This window comes from Planococcus citri, chromosome 1 (assembly GCF_950023065.1).
Source record: "Planococcus citri chromosome 1, ihPlaCitr1.1, whole genome shotgun sequence".
Taxonomy (NCBI): Eukaryota; Metazoa; Arthropoda; class Insecta; order Hemiptera; family Pseudococcidae; genus Planococcus; species Planococcus citri.
Window position 1 is genome coordinate 38,077,533 of NC_088677.1, and position 25,877 is coordinate 38,103,409.

The 25,877-nt window shown below is 33.6% G+C and overlaps 2 protein-coding genes across 3 annotated transcripts in view; both read right to left on the reverse strand.

Moving 5' to 3' along the window:
- Nucleotides 1–19,310, reverse strand: part of LOC135831771 (nephrin-like) — a 201,280-nt gene extending 181,970 nt beyond the window's left edge. Inside the window, exon 1 of one of the 2 annotated variants that reach the window (XM_065344520.1) lies at nucleotides 18,995–19,310. In XM_065344520.1, coding sequence (XP_065200592.1) covers nucleotides 18,995–19,067 — 73 coding nt within the window. In that variant the 5' untranslated portion in view covers nucleotides 19,068–19,310. The remainder of the gene's footprint in view (nucleotides 1–18,994) is intronic. The other variant, XM_065344519.1, reaches the window with a different exon arrangement.
- Nucleotides 19,311–23,048: 3,738 nt separating this feature from the next.
- On the reverse strand, nucleotides 23,049–25,639 carry Taf7 (TATA-box binding protein associated factor 7). Its single transcript, XM_065344521.1, has 8 exons — nucleotides 25,462–25,639; nucleotides 25,260–25,388; nucleotides 25,092–25,172; nucleotides 24,650–25,022; nucleotides 24,435–24,574; nucleotides 24,099–24,351; nucleotides 23,857–24,026; nucleotides 23,049–23,292 (listed from the first exon to the last, which is right to left on the reverse strand). The coding sequence occupies exons 1-8, from the start codon at nucleotides 25,531–25,533 to the stop codon at nucleotides 23,257–23,259; spliced, it is 1,254 nt and encodes a 417-aa protein (XP_065200593.1). The 5' UTR covers nucleotides 25,534–25,639; the 3' UTR covers nucleotides 23,049–23,256.
- Between the last annotated feature and the right edge of the window lie 238 nt (nucleotides 25,640–25,877).

Here is a 25,877-nt window from a genome sequence, read left to right on the forward strand (position 1 = left end):
GTTAACACAAGCTACCCTTTGTACCCTTGAGAAAATCAGTAAAACCGCAAATACGATAGCGAGCGTTTCATTGCGAAACACATGTACTCTCAACGGGCCATGGCTGATGGCTGTAATGCGCTTCATTTTTGTACTCTCAATTTGTTTCTGTCAAACGCACGACAAGTCACACCGAAACTTATCTGCCAAACTATCTATAACTCTTGAATACTGTGCGCTGGAATATTATTGCGCTGAAAGTGTTTCACTAAAAGCCTGCTCTGCTCCTCGCCTCCATTTTTACCGCCAGGCTACATTTCAACAATAGGCTTATTTATTTACGCATACGCGCTTTATTTGCTCGTTGTTTTCTGAGTTTCGACGTACAAGATAGTATTTTAGATAAATACGACATATTACCGACCCTTTATTACGTGGCAGCCACATTAAACGTGAAAGTTCAACCGATATAGATTCAATTATCCATATTTAAATGAAAATTTTCGAAATCGACATAAAAATCACCAAAAATTGATGGAAGTTTACGAGCATGATCGTATCAAACATCTTATGAATCCGAAGGAAATGAAAAATGATTGGGTCTGAACAGATCTACATACTGCAACTAGATTCGGAGATTGTCCTGATCCGCGGATCAGATCTGATCTTCATCAGAGCTTCCTAATTGGATCTGATCTGTTTAGATTGGGCCAGGTCAAAGATCGAAGGGATGTACATAAATACGGATCGCATCAGATCTAATCAGATCTAATGAGTTTAATTTTCTGCTGGGATTTGTTTCTATTTTTTTTTTTTGAATTTCTTTGCATTTTCCATCAGTTTTCCAACAAAAAAACAGAAGACCTTCATTCAAAATTATCTAAAAGTTGACTAAAATTTAAAATATGAGCTCGAATAACCACAAATTTGTATTTGGAAGTTTTTTCCATCGCATTACAATGGATTCTACTTTTCATCAATCTACGTACATTTTTGTTTCAAAAATGAAATTTGACAAGCCGAGCAAAACAAAAATTTCACCCCGTTTCATATAAATAAATACTAGCAGGCAGTTTTAATTCCAGCCTTTGAAAAATTCAAAGATCAAACTTACGGAAGAAGTTTTAATTTAAAGGCACGTTAGCAACAAACGTACGCGCGCCGCGCCGATAGTCGGTTTGATTAAACTTCATTATTTCCCCTATTTTTCGCCCGAGTAAAGATTACAAAGCATTAAGAATAATTTGTCACGAAACATAAAACACGCTTCGTTATATCTCTACGGAGGTACCTCTACCTACCTACATAACTTTATAAGGGCGCGCAACACCTGATTTTTCAATCATACATCAACACTTTCAGAAAGTACTTTAACATTCAGTAAAAACCGCGACAGCGACATAACGCGAGAGCAGCAGGTAGGAGTTCTCCAATCCATTGATGAAAAACATTGCACGTCAGCGCGCTAAACATAAAACGGAGGCTAAACTTCAAGTAGAAAATTAATTATACCATTACTTACAGAGCGTTTTGTATTGGCTAAGCAGCAGAATAAATGATTACTTTGAAATTACTTTCCAAATCCATTTGACCTTCACCTCGTGATTGTGATTTTATTCGAGCTTAAATAACGGCCAAAAAGGCTAGAAATTTTAGCTGACATTTCGTAATTCCAGATCATCACGCGGCAAATAATAAAATGCTTCTACGATAATATCACGTTCTGCGATTCCCCACGGTACGTCGCAGGAACATATTATAATTCCAGAGTCTCACGTTTTGATGATTTTACCCGCTTCTGTTGTCCAGATACTGTTCCCACTGGTATTGGCAAAATTTTAAACGCACTATCGAAAACAGAAATAATCCATACCTTTACCTTATTCGAATAACAATGAAACAAATATGACATTAATCCTCCGCAGTTGCCCCAAAACTTCTTATCATTCGCTGTAGATATATAGTACTTTTCCAATACACAAAGGATAAAACTTTCACATTATTTATCATAAAAGCAAGTACCTATTTCGGGTTACATTTGCTTATAAATATACTTCTAAAACTGAGAAAAGCTGCATACAAATTCGAGCGTGGTCGGGATAATTCTTCGTGGTCAGCATGTCCTCATACACTTATGGATTTTTTTTCTTCGTATAAAGATGTGTTGCATTAGTTTTAAATAATAATTTACATGCCAATAGCGTGACGAGGGTCACATGATGCTAAATTTACATGCCAATAGTGTGACGAGGTGCATACGCCACATAAGCTCGAAAATTCTTCACAGACAAAAAGTACCAATACGTTGTCTTGGCTTTTAAAGGACAGTGGTTGCTCCAAGTTCCAATAAGCATGCCTCGAGTTGTCTGCATCAATTATCACAGAAGAAAAACGCTACGTCGAAAAAAGAACCCAATTCAAATTTTTGAGTGACTAAAATTTGCAATAAATTGGAAAATTGACATTTGATTTTATTTTTCCCAATGAAGAGCTAATAAAAAAGGCTTGCAATTTTTTCTTCTTGAAAATACCCAAGCATGTTTTTTTTTAAAAACATATTTTCAATTCAGTGCAAAAATATACCTATCATCAGAAAACCTCATTTTTTGAGAAAGATTAACATTTTTCAAAACTGAAATTTAAAAAAAAACTGATGTTTACCTACTTTAAGCCTCGTTTTTCTTGAAATCGTTTGAAGTTTTCGAAACAAAAATTTCTAATGCCATTTTCAGAAAGAAAAAAAATTGAAACTGTGATAGAGTAGCTGGATCCTATCTCTCCTTCCCCTTCATTCAACTAAGTACATACAACATTACCTACCTCATGAGCGAGCATACAGATATCATTATCATTTATCTCAAATTATTATCCAAACATCATTCTCTGATTTACTCATCTGCGATGCGGTAAAGTACAAAATCCACATTTGGTACGCTTTATGTTTATTTTGGTACTACTCTATTGCAAACCTTTGGAAAAATATGCTGATGAAGTGATGAAACATCCATGTTATTTCAAATAGGTAAGTAAATTTGTAATTTTGTAGAGAGATATCAAGACAACTGACAAAATAGGTGCATTTTTGTCTATCTAGTAAGCTCCGAATTATACCATCTGATTTGGTTTGAACCCGATTGGCCGGATTTTGAAAAAGCTGGATAGTCCAAAATGGGTATCTTCAGATTTAAATAAAGAAATTATTCAAGATATAACGAATTGAAATTGCACTCATTCGTCTCATGTTGCGACATACTTACATACGTAGACGTACTTTCTACTTTCTATAATATTTGTTATCTCTATTATCGAGAAGTAAGTAGAGGTACGATCGCATTCGTATTCCAGGAACTGAAGACAGCGATGTTCGTCTTCAAATAGTACGAGTATTCCAGGAAAGGAATACAATACTGCTCGAGCACAACGCGCAAAATGATAATAACCAATACTGCTGGCATGCTACCTCTATGTACAAATTTTATGAAGACGTTCACTCTTTTAATACATAGGTACGTATAATGTACAGGGTGCGCAAAAATATCGTGAACACCAAAGAAAGTTTTTTTTAAAATTAAAAATATAGGTTGGCAACGTGAAATAGATGTATGATTGGTGGAATGTCATCACCTCAGTCTAACAACCAATCATGTGCTATCATTATTATCATTCACTGTGATCAACCAAAACATTTAGTAGAAAACTTTGATTATCATCAACTTCATTTTAAAATTTTCAGCTTTCAAGTTTTTCGAATTCAACTTTTAGAGATATTGGTATTTAAAAAAAAAAAATTAAATTTACTTACAAAAAATAATGTACCTACACTAAATTTGGCCCAAAACTGAAATGGTCACTTTAAAAGAATACCAAATTGAAATTGAATACGAAATTTCAAACTTTCGGTCCAAAAAATAAGGTAGGGTATCTCATCAATACCTGAAATAAATTCAAATTGGAGTGAGTGGTTCATACTTGATGTACGAGTAACAGGTAAAAACATCTCTTATTTCAAAATACAAAGAAACCACAATCTCAATCAATTTTTACTGAAACATCAATGACCAATATTTACACTACTTATCTGACTTTTGCATAAAGAATCGAAAAGTTGGGTAAATGCTATCGTATCTATTACCAAGATACGAGTATGTACCAAGAACAATCGATACTATGTACTTCTTATAAATCGAACTAATATCGAGAAAAAATACTCCATTCACATAGCATGTGATAGGGAAAGACGAGAAGAATCGATTCACATAAAATTGACAACAAAGTTAGTCGAAGGGGTCTCAAATCGATTTAAGAACGAATGATTTATATTGTTTCACGAGTTTCTTGAGACGTTACATTTATTACACTTTCGCTGACTACATGTTCTTTTACAAACAACACCATCGATTATAATGAACTGAAAATTTTTATCAAATTGGTAGGCTTTACTGCTCAACTTGAACACAGTTTTCACATTTGTTTTTCGATACGTTTCGTTTACAATTGTTAATAATAAATGCCACATTAGTCAAATAAGACGTATCTCTATTTATAGAACGAATAAAGGCATACCTACTTATACAGAAATCTCGAACCAATTTAAATTGAAAATGAAAAAATCTGTCATCGTCCTCGGAATCTTCCGAATGCTGTGATAATAACTAGGTACAGTAAAAGGAAAGATACCAGATTCCAATAAGGAGAAAAAATGATTACAAGTGTGTTCGCGACATTTCATTGATTTCACGAAAAAGCAATTAATTAAAAACAACGGAGACAATTCAGTATGAAAACGTAATTAGTCTAACGGCGAGATAAGAGAGCAAAATGTCTCTGGCAGATGACGCATTTCTGATGCGACGATAAATTTTTTGTCTTCATTTCTTGATGCGATGATTTTGTCACAAGATGAGCGAGGAAACATTTCAACTTCCTCATACGTATAAATTTTCATACTTTTCTCGTATTTGTACAATAACGTTTTGTTTATCCGGTAAACTCTCCTAATACCTACGCAGGTTTTCCTGTCTTTCTTCATACATACGAGTAGGTAGACTGGTAGAGGTACCTACGCTGCAAAATCACAACCATCTAGACCTGTTAGAGAGAATTATGGTCCTTATAAGTCCGCCTTTCAACATCTTTTCATAGCTTAGGCATAAGGTTGCGAAACAATATTTCAACGTTGAGTGAGAAAAATTTCAATTATCATCTCTCGCACATAAACTACTTTGACTCCCTGCGAGATGAAAAATGAACAAAAAGTGCAGCTTGCATGGCAGTTCTTTCAATTTTTAAGATACGTACTCGACGATAATTTTCTCGCAGACGATTTTTCATTCTCCTTACAAAGTTGTATCAAAATATACATACCCACCATATCTACCAACCCATATAGTTTCAAACTTTTAAAAATTATTTTAAAACCCGCGACTTTTTTCTAATTGTTTTGGAAAAAACGATGAGGTAGGTACCACGTCGTTCATATAGGTATAGTTCTGGGTATATTTTTGTGCATTGGACATTTTTGAACATTCAGCTGACAAAACCAATTCCATAAATTTATTAAAAATTGCCACAAAATCAATAATTTAAACCTAGGAACTACCATAATTATACACTAATTCATAATGTGCAATGTACATATGTAGGTAGATGGATATGCCTTTATTAGATACTTATATTTCTAGCACAGTATCTGATCTTCTTTCTCTTCTACCCATCTGAGTAGGTATATACCTACCCATGTATATTCGAATATATATGTATTAAGTACATACATTAGCTTATACATACCGTCGACCAAAATATTTCTTTCTTCATATTTGCATTAAAAGGGTGTTGTGTTGAGGAACCCGAATGCAAAGCATGGGTATTATAACACATTACTCCAACCGTATTCGCTATTTGAAAAATAAAAACGAATCGCAAAAACTGCCTATATAGGTATACGTACTTGGGAAAACATAAATGTATCCGAGTAACACTTTCAAAGTTCAACAACTTTTTTGAAAAATTCATTCGAGAGTATAGAAGCTTTTCATTGGAAAAATATATACACACTCTTTTCTTTCCATTTCAGAACATTGATCCCTGGAATAATTTCGCGTACATTTATACTAAAATCTCACCTCTTATCAAGTTTCTACTATTTTCGCCATTTTTTCAAGTATCACGACCAAAACACGTTAAATATACGTATACGAATAAAAAAAGGTTCTATACTCTCGCTACAGTGTAGCTCTAGCTATATCCTTTTTGTTGCTGCTAGGTTTTTCGAAAATATCGTTTGGTAATTCTGAAATTCTGACTGAACCAATAACATGGGTATGTATTGAGTATTACCTATAGGCGCTAGTACAAGTAAGTATGTAGTACACAATCTGTACACATGTATACCGAAGCAATTTCATGTTTTGCATGATTCATAATAAATTCATCGTTAAAGGAATAACCAAATGTCAACATTTTCATCATGAAGTACAGTATAGCAAGCAGTCCGATCAGACTGTCCGACAAGGTAGAAAAAAAAATGAACATAACAAATAAACGTACCTAACAACCAAACAGAATGAAAACGAAACAGTCCGACCACTAGGTACAGCTTAAATTCTGCAGACAACTTCCCTATGATTTTATGCTCGTCGCAATCGCGAATAACCAATTAACGTAGCAATTTGAAATTTTAATATGTTGTTAACTTCATCGAGATCTTTAATTTGAGCTGCAAACAAAAGCTGTAGGTACGATGAAAAATACCGAGTTTGTGGGTATCTCAAATTAGCGTTTTGAAGTAATTTTTGAAAATATGACAACTATAAGATAAGTCCCCCCTCCCCTAACAGAAAAAGAAACTTTCGGGCGCAGGCGAACCCCGTAGCGGTGAGCTATTCCAACAGAGCGCGGGGGCAACCTTTGTAAATCGTCAATGTAAAAATCACGCTTGAAAATCCTTTTTAAAAATTTTTAAATCTGCTTTCTCATTAAGCTGTGCGAGCTATCGAGCTATCAAAATTTTTCGATCATCCCTTTGCGAGTTGAAAGTTTAAATTGCCATTATGGTAAATTATCTGTAGACAGCGCACGAATATGGATCTGTGCAGCATAAAGAGGGTAATGGGCTCCACAATTCACAAACAACCTCAAAATGTGTTTACGTACTTATTTCGTCTGAAAATAAAATTATGCGCAAGCATGTCTCGAGCCAAATTACACGCTTTCAAAATGTCGAATTATACGCTGCTGGAAGTTCATAGTAAACAATAACCAATATTAATACACGTGTAACAAATCATATTCATGTATTTCTTCACCAGAGTACGTATAGCTAAATTTTTCATCATGATATTCTGTAAAGAAATATAAGATCTGATGTAAATTTTTTACCCTTATCTATTTACAGTTAAACAGACGAATTGTTGATATTAATCTAACACGAATTAAGGCAAATATACATAACTGAAGCATGTAGATTGTAGGTATAAATAAAGTGGATTCGCAGACGTTCATCAGAATTATACCCAAGTACATCAACCTATTCAAAAGAGGGTAGGTTCATAGGTTGTATTACCTATCAAATTGAATTGCAAATCCAATCGCTTTTTTCGTTAACACCATGGGAATGAAAATTCGCACACACCTTAATCAAACTATACTTAATCTCGACCTTACAAACTAATTAATCAAATTTTCAAGCTGTTCTACAGAGTCTTCAGCAGAACTTTAATCTTGCCTGGTATTTTCAAAACACTTTTAGCGATGCGAAAGCGAGAATCGACATGGTAGAATATTTAGTGTAGGTACACGTGTAGCTAACAAAGTTTATGCTAATACATACGACATACGTACATACATACCTACATATGAGTGGTTTAATCGAATATTTAACCCATGATGATGGAGAAAGGGAAATCTTGTTAGAGGATCTGAAAGTATATGGGGCACATTTCGTTGTGTGAAAGTTGACAATGGAGGGTAATAAAATTTTCAACCATGGAACGTAATATTATCTATGTATTTTGAATAAAATTAGGTAGGTCTATCATGGAGGCTCCACGGCAGTTGAAAAACAAAATGAGTTCTCGGTGTAACTCAAATTTTAGATAAAATTCGTGATCAACTGAATACCTTTAATCATTTCACTTTTTGAGTTAGAAATCACTAAGTAATAATAAATTGGAATCAATTAATAGAATGCAACTTCGTCATCACTCCAAGTTTCTTTATTCTAAAATGAGAGCTACCTAGTAACTATAGGTACTTCTTTATGAGAAGCTTCTACCATTGGGGTCAACTGCTGGTCGGGTCACTCTAACATAGATATTTGCCAAATATCACGACACTTTGTATATGTACATATTATCAAGTACTGTATTGGCGGTGGCACATCTCTGTTGAAGTTAGAAGCTGGTAATAAGATTACCTATGATTGATTACATATGTAGTTCCTAATCGCGAAACAGGAAAACAACAAGAAAGAATTAAACACAATCATCGTAGTAGGTAGGTATCTGGTTATCACTCACTCGACATACACAATAACGATAAATGAACCGATAAAACATATTTGTAGCAATCGTTCAGAAATGAAAAGCTTATTTTCAAGGAAATCCGTTTTAGATTTTACTGAAAAACATCTTTCTGAAGAGCACCTAAACCAATCTTCATCAAACTTGGAATTTTTGAACTCGAGCATGTTACCAGAATTCACCATAGGTGATTCTCTATCTCTACTGTCTACAGTACAATTTTATTTATGATCGATAAATTATTAAAATATAGTTCAACATGTTCAATTTGATTGAATTTTAAATATGTAGGTATGTCTGATTATACCGCAAAATTGCATAAGTATTTTTCAATTTTGTTAATGAAGTTTGAAAAAATAGCTTTTGGTTTGGTTTGTATGAATCGCAGAGAATGGGGAAAACAATCGGATTCGTATTATGAAAGAGTGGCGACCAGAAAATCGGCGAATCACGATTCTCATCTAAACGAGAACTGAGAAGTGCAATATATGAGAATTGAGAATCCAATTCAGGAATAGCTACCCAGAGGAACTAAGGAACCCCAACTGTGGCTCTGCGACAAGCTCATACAATTTTTCATATTCTAATACGATCCGTACAACAAATTTTTTTTTCGATTTTCACCGAAGTCCCCGAAAACAGTTCTCATAACATGCATAAATTCATCGCAACTTCGGCAAGTATCCGGCTGTAGGTACTAGGTACTTAGGTAGGTATCGCAGAATGATAATATCTTCGTTTTATTACAAGTTGAAGTAAAATAGCGCATTTCAATTCGAAAATTCTCATGGCTGCGCATGATAATGTGGAAGCGTTGAAAAGTTTAGCTGAAAACATGACAGGTCGTTTCATTACTCCACAGCCAACTATTTCAGCTTTACGAGAAGTACATAGTATTCGCCACAAAGTAACTTTTTTTCACGGCCCCTCTTTCTGCGTTCACCTCTCTCGTTTAATGCTTTCGCATTCGAGCGCTGTGCTGCAGTTTTACTCGTCCATTCCGTTGAAACTGTTCACTTCCTATACGGATGCCGAAATTCATTTAAATACTCCAGTCTCACGAGAGAAGTTGAAATTTCATTTTTTATTTTTATTTTTAAATGCGACCGACCGTTTATAAAAAGTGGCAAAAACGAGCTTTTTTGAGGGTAAACCCTTTTTATTTTTGTAGTAGCTTAAGCTACAACTACGTGCGAGCGTATACTTGTATTTACACGTGTACACGATGAAATTCCAATTAATAATGCCGACAACAACTCATAACTATTTTTTCAACTTCGCAACGTATTGACCAATAAAATTAAAGGGTGAATGAATCCATTTTTAAATGTGTTTTTTATCGTATCGTCAAAACTGCAGTGTTAGAAACATCGGACAAAACAATAATAGCTACCTACCTACACTTCAATTTTGCACTTCCAAACATAAGTAGGTAGGTACCTATAATGGTTTTTTTAAAAATTATTCGAAGACATTGAACCTTGTCGTAAGTTTCACCAACTTGACCGGCATCAATATCCCAAATCGATCGAGATGACCACTCGCGAACAATTCTGGAGCCTTAGCAGGTGACATGCTTCTTCAATGAGTCAAATTTCAGCTCGATCTAACGTTAAATGGGATGTGAAATGTCTCTTTGTTATAGTAGATAGATAATTCATAAATGTAAATTTTCAAGCATTTTTTCGGCTATTTTTTGAAAAAATTATGAATTGCGCACAGATCGAGGTTCATTTTCACGACTCAAAAGACTGCTGTGGACGACTCAACTCCCTAAAAATACTTCTCCTCAACTCTGCAAATTACATGCTACTAACAATAACTTTGCCAATACAATAACACCCCAACATCAAAAAAATTGATAAATTTCGAACAAAATTATTCAACATAATATAGAGATTTTGATAGTTTTCACACTGATTTTCGTCTACACCTATTCCTTTCAAAATCTACACTTAGATATACAAAAACACAAATTTCTAACCTTCTTGCCCCCACGAAAAGTTGACCTAATACATACTTCGAAAACGTACAAATCTTTCTATAATTTAATTTAGAAAAAGAAAATGATCGGAACACAAAAAGATGTCGTACAAAAGAATGATTATTGATGAGGAGGGATATGACACGAGGCGCCGCGACGACATTTATCCACGTGGGCGCCAAATTTCTAGTAACGTTTCTGACCATAAAGTAATACCATAGCGGAGAACACAGGTTTTACGTTTTGAATATTCTCTGAAATCTGCGTTTCGATGCCAAGTGTTTTATTTTCTATGGCTCGCATTGAAATCCAACAATCAATGCTTCAACATAGTTCAGAATCGGATTCGAAATGTTCACCATATTTCTTTTTCGAGTTTTTTTCATTTTTCATTTATATGTATATCTATATTATATCGAATATTATACCGTCGAATGAACACCGTTTTCTCAAAAGAATAAATACTAAATTAATAAACGCATAAAAGAAACCCAATATTCATCCGGCATTTTTCAAATTCCCAAATTTTATTTGCGTAACTTCAAAAAAAAGCACTTGCGCCAAATAGAATCAAAACTTTTCCTTTTTCGCATACACTACTGTATGTGTAAGTATAAGTGAGTAAGTTTACGTAGTTCCCCATAAAAATACTCTTATATCCTTTACCCTTTTTCTTAATTTTTTTCCTTTTTTTATTTTCCCCCATTTTTATCGTATTTCTTTCGCTTAACTTACCCTTAAAAACTAAAAACACCATGCTGGTTAAACGGGTTTTCATCGAATGAGATTGCTGTTAAATAAATTAGCAAGAAGTCTTATTTATGAAAGTTAGTAGTACATCGTAATGTGCGTCTCATTTCAGAATTAATTTATAAACAATTGTTATTTTTTTAAATGTCTTGTTTGCAATTCAAGTACAATGACCAGTTGAATAATATAAGAAAAAAAATATAAAGTTTTCAACGGCTCGCGAATTTATAAATCACTTTATTATATAAAATTAATAGGTATACTTAATTCCAAACATTTTGATATACTTGGTGCTTTTCTTCAATTAATTCGAAAATACAAAAAAGGCAATTCGAAAAGAAGGGCACATTTCTCCCTCACTTCCTCGCCCAAAAAAAAAGAATCCAAAACGCAAAAAAGTTACCCACAGAACACCCGTTAATTTTTACCTCATACCCGAGTCGTATCAGAAACTTGTTAACATATTAAAAATTCATGTTAAAGACGTAACTTTTATCATCCTACTCATCGTTAAACATAGCGGAACTAATACTCGTAGATATGATTTTTCACATGGCTGAGTATATTATAAAATACCGATAGTCCGCTCTGGGAAAAAAGAAACAAGCAGAATAAATTGTCGCATAACTTAATTAATTAAGTGACACTATAACCGTTCTCGTTAAGCCCGTGTAACGCGTGCACGTGTTTAGGCATATTTCGCCGAAATTGGTGTTTATACATAATTGCACCGAATGTATCCGATTTTACTCTCATTGGCGATGCTTTAATTACCATTGCATTTTAACCATAACCTGCAGATAATCCTATACCTGGATAATTTCGTTGCGAGTTTATTGGGTTTCTAAAGCATGAATTGAATTAACCCTATGATACGAAAGGAGATAATGAGTGAAAAAATAGCCCATTGAATAAACGAGTGGGTTTGTAGGTTGCTACATTGACAGTGAGAGGGAAGTTTTTCTCGCATGGATTTGGAGAAAATTGACCGAATGACTGATTTTTTGTTTTGAATAAAAGTTATGTAAATGCGACTTGGAGATCATACCAGGATCTTACAATCGCCGAATGAATTAAAAAAAATCCTACCTTTACTTTAGGATCAATGCCTCAGCCGAGTATTCTAAAATTTTGATACCATAGGTCATAGGTATGTACCTACTTCCAATTATTTATTCAGTTTTGCACTTGCTTCTTATTTTTGATCCATTTTTTGAAGGAATATTTCCAAGATACCTGAATTCATCCATTTCCAAATCTGAATTACCATCCAATAACCTGACTCGCCGAAGTTTTTCATTTGGAAATCAACCTCATGCCACCAGATGCAGATATATTCTCTTCGGGTGTAAATAGGCCTCTTCTCCTATCCTTCCAAGCCAATATTTACGTCAAAAATGTAGAATAAAATACTTACCTATGAAACATCTTCGTGGAAAATGTATGTGAAATGCGAGAACTATAAAATAGGTACACCTAAACCTAGACTAGGAGATTTTGCAATGAAAAATAGCTTTAGATATTCTCACGATGAGTTCTCATCCGGCAAAATGTTCAATTCACGCCTCATATGCATAGGCCCAGAGTGTCTAGTTATTAAACAACGTTTTGGAAATTTACGTAAACTCTCGACGAACTGAGCGGAGTTAACCCAACCAACGCAACGTAAGAAAGTTGGCTAATTTATGGTACCGAGTGTACGTTAATAAATCAAAAAGCGAACAATATTCTAGCTACTACGGTTTCATTTCATATTAAGCACATATAAATATTATTGGCGGTTTATTCGTATATAACAATCGTATTATACGCGGCGTACTCGCGATGCTCTGATCTGAATTAAGTGAGGTTTGTAGATATAAAACGAATTCCATGTGACAAAAATGTGTTGTAGCAAGCGCTATCATGCGTAAACCGCAATTTCCCCGGTACATTTTTTGATAAAATTTCAAGCAGCGAGAAAATACTGAGCAGAATTTTTTTCAATTCAATGAACACAAGAGTTCTTATTTATTTAAAGCATATATAAGCTGATGGAAAATTATAACACACAGAATAGAAATTCTTGCATGTTAAAATTTAAAAAATAAAAATGATCGTGGCTTTATGAGTACACTTATTACTTACCTAAGTGTAAGTACTTTGAAAAATATTTTGAAAGTATACGTATTCCAATTAAGAAATAAAATAGTTATTTCACCGGGGCTGTAACAGGTATTTTTAAGCAAAGAGAGTGGCCAATGATCGTTACATTTTTTGGAAACAAAGATCTGTATCATGTTTCAAGAGGGATAGATTAATGTTTAAAAATTTTATAAAATAAGCATTTTGTTTAGTGATCCACTTTTTAGACTCTGGAGAGGGGTCGAAGAGGGTTGAAGGGTTGAAACTTGCAAAAGGCACCTCAGCGACCCCCCCCCCATTGTATTGCTGAAACTGCTGAAAGCACCAAAAAGAACTTCAGTGACACCCTCTCATTGTACCGTTGAAAATTTGGACTCTCTTGGTCAATTTGAAGAGGCTATTTGAAAAATTGTTTTAGCTTTGAAACAATTTTTAAAATAGTTCATAGTAAGTAACTATATAGGTACCTAATGCTTTAAACAATAATTTTCTATGCGTTTTCTTTCCACTTCATAGACATTTGGACCTTCCAAAGGCATGAAACTCATCGATACAACCTTTTCTATACCTACTTAAGGCTATTTAGCAAATTTGTCACTGATCTTGAGACTTTTCATATCAAAAGGACTCAGGGATGCGGTGAGGGCACTTTCTTGAGTAGCAACTCCTCGTTGACGATTGGGGGGGCTTTTTTTTGATAAATTACGTGAATACTTACTTGCACACAGAAACAGAAGTAGATAGATGCCCCTTTAATCTTCACGACCCCCCCCCCCCCTTATGCCTTATATTTTCAAACTATTTTAAAAAACGATTATAATACCTACCAAAAAATAACAACTATTTTACCTATTTTTCCAACATTTCTAAAAAAGGGAAAAAACCATCAATTTTTTTCATTCCGCATAGATATAGTGTTGTAAATGGCCCCCTTAAATTTGAATAACCCCCTAAATTGGAATGCCCCCCCGTGATCTCAAAATAATCCCAGTATTTCCTAAAAATCGATTAATTCGAAAAATGAAATTAAATTTTTTTTTGAATAACAGTTCAAAAATCATTTTCTTAACAATATTCGATTGTACCCACTCGATGATCCTGCAGACATTTCAATTATCTCATCATTGGATATTTCATTAAAAATGCCACTTTTGGAAGCCAAGATCATAATCTCAGAGAGCCATTTATCCAACATTGTCGAACGAATCGGATTTTTAATAATATTTTCTTTGCTGAAGGCTCTCTCTACAAAATAACTCATTACAGCAAGTGTGACTAAAATTTCATGTATCACTGTCAAGTACTTGAGTGTGTGGCGAACTGGTGAATGTGGAATGTGGCGATATAGAAAATTTTTTTGTGCAATAAAAACTCAGAATTGTTGATAATACGGACATTTTTGTAATTTTTAAAAAAAATGCAATATTGAGCCCGAACATAGGAAAAAATGAAGTTCGAATTTTAAAAAATTGAGGGAAGGCACTAATTCTGGTTGGGGGGGGGGGCGCTACTCATTGACCTAGGGGGATCACCGAACCCCTGCAAAAGGTCACACTCACACACCCGGTCTCACTTGAACAGACTTGCAATAATATAAAAATTACATTTTTAGAAGCACATTATTGCAGTTTTCAGATTTTTTGGCGCCTACTTCTTTCAGTGTAGTGCATTTGATAAGTAGATAATGCTGCAATTCAAACGGACATAGTAAGCTTACAATTAGTACCCTTGATTATGTATTACTTCGTAAGAAGATAAACCATCCAATGTTAAAGATTGGCTATACCTCTAAGACATCCAACCGCATTGCCGCGCTGCAATCGCAGGACATCCAGCAAAGTCGAAGTAGTTTGCTTAGCGGGTGAAAGATGGTGCTTCACTGAAGCTGCTTTTGTAGTGGTGTGTCCGAGCCCGATGCCAGCTAATAAAATAGGTTGTGTGTGTGTGCCTGGCCCACATAAGAAAAAGGAACCAACACACAATGGACTCAGTGAACAAAAAGAAAAAAAACGGGTAGAAAAAAATGTTTCTTATGAATGAGTCTAAAAGGTCTGCTATTTACGCGACTTGGTGAGGGTGGTTTCTTCCATATTATCATTTCATCTGCTGATTTTTTACTGCTTTGTTTCTCTGTTACCATACCATGAAAATGCAAATGAAATGAAAAGGAAAAAAAAAGAATGGGCGATGTCCAATGAGCTGATTCCCGAAAAACTGCATGCACAATATAGGGCATAGGGCACAGTCAAATTTTAAAGTTGCTCCCCGATACAATTTCAAGTCAAAATGAACTGAATCATCCAAAAGTGCCCTTGCGACCTAAAATGGGTTAAAGTTTTGCAAGAAATACGTACAAATCTTTCTACAAAATTTTTTTTGAGCTATTTCGAAGAATTTTAAGCCTAAAATTTGGTCATGATTTTCTGTATTTTTGAAAAAGATGTTCTACGATCCATCAAAACGAGTCGAAATTTCAGCAGTCAATCTACTTTGATAGGCGCAGATTTCTTCTTCAATAATTTACGAAAAATTATCAAATCTTTATACGTAGGTAACCGTAATTTTCCAAAAATGTCCAAAAAAAATTCATAGCAATTCTTCGGTTATTTCAGTCAGGTTTGCATTCCTCTTCTTCGATAATTTACGCAAACCAATCAAATATTTATTGCCGCAATGACCAAAAAATTTGATAGCAATTTTTCTATTCTTCCTGAAATTGTTGATAACTAATTTTGATAGGTCGCATGGCACTTTTTCAGAAAATATGATTCAAATTTTCAAAAAATATGACTCAACTTTCAGCTGAAAATTCTTTGAATGTGTGCAGAAAAAGTGATACCTAAACCTAATAAGTAAAGTTTTGATTTCAATACCGAAAAATCTCGCTTTTTATCAAAAAATTTCAAAATGGTCTCAACTGTTTTGATGAAAAAATTGCTAAATTTAAAATACATATCACTTTTTTGTAAATAATTACCAAAAGGAGTCTTGCTTTTTTGCTAAAATTATCATCAAGGTACTTCTTTTTAACAAAATTCTCACTTTTCATCAAAATTGCTACACTAAAGTCAGTTTTAATTTTTTTTAAATACAATTACCCAAAAATTTCGCTTTTTTATCAAAAATTGTCAAAAAGTATCGCTTTTTGCAAAACGTTTCCAAAAAATCATGCTTTTTGCAAAAACTGTTGAAATCTTGCATTTTGACAATTTATTGCGAAAAATTATGGTACCGCTTTTTAGCAAAATTGTGAAAAAGTATTGCTTTTTTGCCAAAAATTTTTGAGAACTTTTCGCTAAAACTATTTTAAGTCTCGTTTGCTGCCAAAAATTGCTACAAAAACAGATTTTGTTTTAAATTCCAAAAAGTCTTATTCTTTTTCAAAAATTGTACAAATATGACACCTTTTTTTACCGGAAATTGCAAAAATTCTCACATTTGTTGTCCAAAGTTGTTACAGAACCTCGCTTTTTCTTCAAAAATTTGCAAAATAGCCTTGTTCCACTTGGAGTTTTTTTTTGGTTAGGTACTAAAGTTGTTTTTTATTGGGGGGGGGGGGATTGGTGCGAGCCTTGACTATTCTGCAAACCGCTTTTCCAAATTCCAAATTCTTTTTTCCCTCAAGTTCATTTTCGAGTATGATCGATGATGGAAAAAAATTTGTACCTACTGCGTTAAAAATTTTGACTAAATTTTTTGATTCGACGAAAAAACTCCACTGCGGATGGTTGGGGTATTTCGTGACAAGTCATAAACAGGCTCGAAAATTTTTCAATATTGTTTTTATTTTTATTTCGAATTATGGAGCTATAATTTTTTCAAATTTAGGTAATGAATTTCGAGGAGCAATTTTAAATTTTTTTTACGAGCTAATATTTTCTATCTAGCAATGTTTGATTTCAACCAGAGTTCTGGTGTAAACGAACATGATTGAAAAAAGTTTTTTTTTTATGTAGACAATAGACCACTAAAGGAAAAAAAAAAGGTCAACTCAGGTAGTATTTGAACGGCAACTATCATTCAATCGCAATTAAGAATTGTTTGGCTGGAGATTCTTGTTTTGTTAACACATAGTACATGTGTGTGATTTTGTTTCCTAAATTTAGCTAAAAGCAGAGCATTTAACCAGTTTTTAACAGTTCCAAAGGAGAAACTTCATGCTAGTGACATCTAGTTTCTGGATGTCTAACTACATAATGGTATAGCCGATGAAGCTATAAGGGTGGTTTATCTGCTTACGAATGTAATATATAATCAAGGATTAGTACCACCACGCAAAAGTGTAGAAAATAAAAACACAGCACTATATACTGCCTACATATATCGTACATGGTTTATGTACTTAATTAAATTTCAATCATTAAAAATACAGCAGCTGATGATCTCTTCAAGACATGCAGTTTGAAATTACGCAGGTGGATTACAGATGTTAGCATGATATCTCTACTGAAGATGATATCGCAGCTGAATGAATAAATGAGCAACACTCTCGTGTTTTTGTTTATCGACATTAGTACACATACGTACAATTCAAGTAATATATTAAAAGGTTCAAGCGGGTAGTTCTATTTTCGACGACGAACTGAAACAATAAATAAAACCGAGTATGGCAATGCATTTTCTTAAAACCACGTATTTCAAAGAAGGAGAGTTGTCGACAATTTTGCTTTTGCTCAACACAAGCACGTAAGTGTATAAGAGGGAAATACGAATAGTGGATTTTTTCCGCTAATAATTCCAAATAATGTACGATATTTTAGCTCCCTTCATATTCGTCCACTGACGATACAAAGATGAAAAAATACTTCGTATTATCATACTCACAATAATTTAATAAACGGTATCTGGATGAAGTAATACCTCCTTATTAAGTATAGCTTAGGTTACCTACCCAATGTTTCAGATTTTTTTAGCATAAGTTAATGATTTAATAGATAAATATGATTGCGCCTAAACAATATTGGAAAATAAATAAAATAATTATTTCAATTTCGCCAATTCGGAGTATTTCGCCAAATTGCACCATTTGCATTTCAATACGCATAAGACACCACCCCACCCTGTACCTGTGATAGGGTGCATGGAAGAGATAACAACTTGGCGAGTTAGCGATGGTGTGGTGGTGGTGGCGCCAAAGCGGCCGATAATCGGATATGGTAAATGTACGGGCCCCGGTGTTACGTCTTTGCAAAAGGTTCAAACTCTGAGAATTACGTTTTCAAGATACTTATCAATTTCAACTCCTTTGAAAAAAATGCATAACATTACTAATGACAATGATGAAACAAACACACCAATTTTGATTTTTGACATGTGAGTGGTCTCACAATTTCTATTTATTCAACCACAACTCCAGCAATATACCAATTGAAAATCCCTGATTTCAAAATTTTTTACACATACTTACGCTGAAATAAAATTTATTGCGAATAGCTGAATAAGGCAGAGGGCCCACTGGCCACTGGTTCTTATCAGACACGAATTTTAGAATAAGGTGCTTCCAATCTTCGAATAAACCTTATTTACAACACATATTACACATCGAGTAACAATTTTGGAACATTAATTAACCATTAATAATCCTTTCTGGAATATCAGGTAAAACAAATTCAAAAAATACACAGACAGATCAACTTACCCACTACTGAGATGAAATTGAAATAGCTGGCGCATAATAAGCCCAAAACACCGAAGGGAAGTTTGTTCCACATTTTAATATTAAACAATCCACATCACAAAAATGACGAAAAAAAAACCGAAAAGACGATTTAAAAAATTGAAATGTAAAAAATAAGGTAATCAATTAACCGGCGAAAAAATTCAAACAGGCGAAGATAAAAGCGATATCGCGAAAAACTTCGACATCGTAACACCGAGTACAAGACTCACACATCCGTACGCGCACGACACAATCATGAAACTGCTGAACCACTACGTTATCTTACAACGCTTTCGTTATATTCCAAAAATTACTACCAGCATTTTCCAACAGCGGGTAGATGGCTTTGGTGTAGCAGAGCAGCGGAGGTAAAAGCAAAAACCAACGTAGACACAAATACAAAAGACTTCTTCAGTATCAAAATACTGTTTGCGTTGTTCTCTTTTCTTTTCCTTACGCAGATGTATTCTTGCTCGTATACTGTACTTTTTTTTAATCCTTCCGGGTAACTTACCGCAAAATATCTCTTTTTAGATGTTTATGGTAAACAGCAGTCTGGTCTGAAACATCGTGTCATAATTTTAAATTGAATTACGTACATAGGTAATTGTAAAAGGAAATTATGTACTTCTACGATATTTTCTCTAATATAATATTGATTTTTTCCCTCTGTGATTCTCTTAATTTAATCCTAGATTAGATGGTAGGTGTAATCAGCGTCAAGCGCCATAATAAGTAAATGTACCTAATCCTTGGCGACGCTGCAATTTCGAACTCAAACAATATCATTGAACAGAAATTCGACTTTTGAGTACCTACTGACATTGACCCCTGACGCGGAAAATTTCCGCACATTCTTGGAAATGATATCTTCTTCGTCATTCTCCTTAGAAAACTGACAGTGATACGATAGTTATCTACTATAGAAAATCAATTCTGACGCTAAAGAAGGGCTCGAGTAAAAAAAAATGAGCACGCTGAAGCCAATTAAATTTTCATCATTGAGGAATAAGGATAATCATAAATTCATCGGAGTGTAGGCACAACAGATACTGACTGACCAACTGACCACATAGCGTTACCTGAAAGTCTATACTTTAGGTGCAACGGGCTCCTTGCACGCCCCGTAGGTTAACGAGTAGTCGAGAAGTAATTTTCAATTGCCACCTCAATTGAGTGATCTGCCTAGAAAACAGCTTTAGTCCAAAATTAAGAATTTTTCAAACTAAATTTTTTATTAGTCAGGTTCACGAAAATATCAATGATGTCACTTATTTATTCATTTGTTTAGCTAGTTGAAAAATTGTTTTCACTACATCATTTCAATATTATAAATATAACAAATTTTTGTTGGTTTTAGAAGAAAAAAAAAGAACAACAACCAAAATCCATATAATTAATAGTTAGGTACTTTTAACTTTTAAGCATGCTATTCTGGTCTATCGTAATGAAAAAAGTAAGTGTTATTGTTGTTGTTGTTTTTTTGTTGAAAAAGTTGGCAATACCTGATTACCTATAGGCAGGTACTTGAACGTAATGTACACTACAATTGAACTTATTTACACCTTGTCATGCTTTATGACTTGCAACACTTAAACTACGAACTACGAAGTAATTTTTTTAATTTTTTATTGTCAATTTTTATCTATTGTGTGAACACGATTGTCATAGGTAGGTATATTATTACAGGATGTAAACATGAATCGATCATGGCGAGTGAAAAAATTGTAATTTGAATTTTCAATTAAATATGTAAATTAAAATGCATTTAAGCTTTGAAAGTTATGTTAAAAAATTATCGGAACTCGATTGTGACTATCAGTTTCAAGTTAGGTACCTATCTACAATTTTTTTCATTCGCCATGATCGGTTCACTTACACAACCTGTAAGTAATTGAAAATTGACAGAAAACGTTTGCATGGAGTTCAAAGTCAGAAATATGTATTTGATTTGGTTGAAATGGTAAAATTAAAGCCTCACGTGTATATGATACCATAATTGAAAACTGAGCAAAAGTAGGTAGCTAGGTAGATACCTAAGTGATAAGTTGGAATATTTCAACTTTCAATTTGAAAAAATGTTAAACATTTCAATTACCTACCTACTTATTATAAATTGTTTTATTTTATTGAAAAACAACCGATCGCTTTTAAATTTTTTTTTTCAATACCAGCCTTCCATTTTCCTAAATGACAAAAATCATTTGAATTCAAAAATTGTCAAAATTGTCAAAAATAATTCAAACGAAGTTTTTTTTTATTTATTTAGACCAGAAATTATGACTTTTTTCGAAACAATTAATCGGTGTTTCGAATTTTTTTCCCAATTTTTTGCTACACAAAAATCCCGAAACAATTATTTTTTTCCAAAAAAGTTGTTGATCTAGGTACCTAACCATCAATGAAAAAAATGTTTACTTATAATTTGAGAAGCTATATTGCGGTAATTTTACTATTTTTGTAGCTTTTCCAAAAATCAAAAATTCTATGTACGATTGGAAGATATTCATTAATTGGAATTTGGAATGATTTTTTTTTAAATTTCAATCAACTCTTCGAAAAGCAACTTTTCCGCAATTTTGGGACACTAAAACCTGGAAAAACATCAAGTGATTCGCCATCATTTTTCCATTTTCGATTCACTCTGGTCATGTCGAGTAAGAAAGCTCAGTCATCTTCCCTTCCTCTGACTCTGACTTGTAATAATCTATTGAGGTCACCAATTTCGCGTGCTTTTCGATTGGTTGAAAAAAAAAGTGATGGGTGTAAAATCTTAAGGACGTATTAAGAGTAACTTTCTCACTATTATAATTGTTTTCTTACAGAAAATTCGTTTAAAAAATAAAAATAAAAATAGATTAAGGCATCGCAGGTTTTTCAAAAATGTTACAAATAAAACGCAACTCACCAATGCTCTGCATCTGGTCTCCAACCCGACGTATTAGTGCTTTCTGAAATTAAAAATCGTTATTAGTCGACAACTCCAGTCTTCCCAGTCTTCAACCCGTCACGTTTCGATAGCAAGTGATTGTGAATTGAATGTACAATCGACCTTCTCCTTTTTTTTCGCTCGAGTTCGAGACTTTGAGTTTTGATACTCGTATGTATTTGAAAAAAATTGATTCATACCTTAAAGTGTATGTAACCTACTTGCTCTTTGATTTTATTGTGATGAAGAAAGACAAGGATCCTCGTAAATGTGTAGGTCGAGGGAACATATAAACCAAGTGAAGCGGGGTATCATTATTTCGGACTTACCCTACAAATTTATTTCAATAGCAACTATGTACATATGATAGAGATGATCTGTAAATCTTACGTTTCAACTGTTTCAAGTATAGAAGATATCAGGCAAGGTGGCTTCTGATCAATTTAATTCTTCATCGAAGAAAACTGCTACCCTCAGTAACGTAGACCTAACTTCCGAAGGTATGTAAGAATACAAGAGAATGACGTCGTAACGTAGTGAGTATTTCTGTAACATGCCGTAGGTTACAATCTTCTGAGCTGGAGAAAAAAAAAGAAACGAATTCTTTGATTGAAACAGAAAACAGTGCCATCGAAAAAAGAATTAACTGATCTCCAGAACCTGCTAAATGATTTATTAGCGAAGGAATTCGTTACGAAGACAGAAAAAAATGTGAGTAATTCATTGATGCGTTGATGTAGGTAATTTGTATCAAGTTTGAAATATATTATATTCCCATTTCTCATTTTTTTGGTCCAAACATTCAGACAAAACTTACAATTAGAAACACCATGAAACCACAGCGATATTCATCAGTATAAGCAGTAAACATTGTAAAATCTTTACAATATCTTATTTCGAATATTCCTTCGCGGTAATTATCATAATGAACATGTTTTCGCCAAGATATTTTCAGTAATAAATAAAAATGTGTTTGTCATAGACAATTATTCATAAATTGATAACATTACTTCAGCAATATTCTTTCTCAGAAAAGTGTACGTAAAATACAAAGTGTAAACCTCGTGAATGCAGTAGAATTCCAATAGACAAGTACAGCACTGGTTACAATAAACTGGAAATATTTATTTCAACATGAGAAAAATATGTATACTTTTAGCAAAAATGCTGTGATACGTAGGTATCATTGAAATGAAAGCGTATACGTAAATATTTATCGCTTCAGAAACACACAATAAAAAATAAAAAATGAAAAAAGTATTTTCATGCTCCACATGATAATTTGGTCCAATATTGCATCATTTTTTCCACATTATTGCTGATCCAAAATTGCAACGAGCTCTTGATACTAGAAAAGAACGAAAATTAAAGACAATGTGAATTAAAAATACTGTAATATGTATTAGATAGAAAAGTTGAAAAGGTGGTTCTGAATCTGAATGGTTTCACAATATTTCACTATATAGACTACAATACTGATCGAAAAAAAACTAGAAAATCTTCTTTGATACGTATGTTACAAGGAAGCAAATGTTGGAAAACTGTTTCAATCAATGACTGCTACTCTGTACACAATTAAAGTCGAGTCCTCGATATTACAAAGAAAAAAGTAAGTTTAGCAGGGATGACTAATTGACTATACAGGAATTACCACAAAATTTTTATGCCGTTGCCATATACAATAGTAACTAAAAAATGAGAGGAAAAATCGATTGATTATGTAAAAAATCTATGGATTATATACAATATCGTATTGGTAAAATTGAGGCACCGCGGTTTGTTTCTATGCAGTCATTTTTCGAACACATCGCGTACGTCTTATCAAACGGTGAAGAATTGTGAAAACATACTAAATAAACTCGTAAAATTTGAATAAATCTTCATTTATTCGGAAAAAATAAAAAAAAATTACTTGTTGCTCTTTTTCCATTTGTTCGGCAAGCAGATTATCCAATTTATGTTGGAACCGTTGTCTCAAGGCCAAATTTTCTATATTAGCAATCTCAGTCTCCTGGTTATTACGTCTGGTTTTCAGCTCTGCCAATTCCATTTCCAATTGTTCCATGCGAGCTCTTATATCTCCTGTATCGATCATTTCTCAACCATGAAGTTAACAAATACTTGAAGATGATTTTTAAATCGAATTATATTTACCTGAAGATGATTCCGGTATGTATTCTGTGGTGAATTTATTTGGGTCGTCGTTTTTACCCACTTCAAAATCGTATGAATTGGATGCCTCAGATTTGATTGAAAATTCAGGATTTGATGAAACAGAAGATGGCTGTTCAAATTCATACACTATTTCAGATTTTATATTGGGCATCTGTACCACAAAATCATTGTGTTGAGAGAACATTTCTTTTCGGAATTCTGTGACAAGAGGATTTCGTCCGGTTGAGTGACTCTGTAATAGTAATTTAGAATTAAAAAAATTGATAAAACTAAACACTCTGAATGCGACGAAATGTTAAGAACTTGATGGTAAACCTGAAGAGAAACAGAATCTGATAATCGGCTACTGTCTTCACAAGACAGCCTGCTGTTATCTTCGTCCAAAGCTAACAGGTTATTATTGGTTTCTTCATCTTCAGAATCACTGAGCGCCTCGCCGAACAAATCATGTTCCGCTATTAAAGAAAAAAATCAACAAATTAATAAACTACAAAATAATGAAATACAAATTCAATATCATGAACACACACCAACGTCAACATTTGTATTATCTTCTGAATGCAAGTTGTGGGCAATTCCTTGAGCTAAAGGTTCTTCTTTCACAGTAACGCCCATTGCTTTAGACTTTTCGTCTTGTTCATTGATTACTTCCCATTTCACATTAACCGCATCGCTGTCTCCTCTCAACAATCGCTTGATTTCTTTTTCAATCTCGGGAGCTTCAACATACTTTTTACGTAACGTTTTGCGAAAACGCCGACGTCGTACATTTTTCATAGGCGGGGTAATGCCGTGAGGCCAAAGGTATTTCTTATCAACTTTTACATTATCTTTCTTCTTTTGTTTAGTTTTGTCTTCTTCGTCAGATTGAATAGGATCTTCATCTTCTTTACAAATCATCATCTTAAATTCGCACATAATTTAGTCATTTTCTTTTTCAATCAAGAAATAAGATTTTCAATGTGGATTTACCTGACAGATATCCGCGGTTTTGTAAGTGCTTTTGGAATCGATGGTTTTTAATGATTCGATGATGCATGGAAGATCTACGACCTTTAAATAAATAATAAAGTAAAAGTAAAACTTAGCTCAATAGTATTTGTATTCATACAGCAAACAAGACTGACGCAATGATCTTACTCGAGCAAAAAAATACCAATGATCAAATTTTACTTCAGCTTTCCGAACATCATTTTCTAGTTTAATTGAAAATCGATCTTTTAGTGAGGCTCCTGATCTCAGTGCCTCTCTAAGGACTTTGGCAGGTTCCTATAACATAAAATTAATGGTTACTTTTTCTTTACATATTGGGGATATAATAAATGAAAAACAAAAGGCTAACCGGTGGGAGTCGCAATATGAATTGACTCTCTAACTCAGTGTACTGATCGACAATTTTATCATTTTTGGCCATTTTATTAGAACTGCCAAACTAAAATAAATTGAATTAAACTGAAAAATCCTCAACTTTCTAAACTTTTTTCATGTTATCAGTTACTTGCTATTTTGTTGACATTTTGATCTACGATACAGTCATGAATACCATTTTTATGGATAATTTCACCACTTGTCTAGATGTTCCAGCTTACAGCGGTTGACACATAGCGCGCTAGTATCACTATTCATTTTTTTTTACTTTTCAAGTTTTTATTTTTATTTTTTTTTCTCGAATCCGAATGTCGAAAATTTTGTTTGTCACATCGGATCCAGTCATTCCAGTCATTCATTCGTGATCGTGATGCAATCGCAGTTTCACAC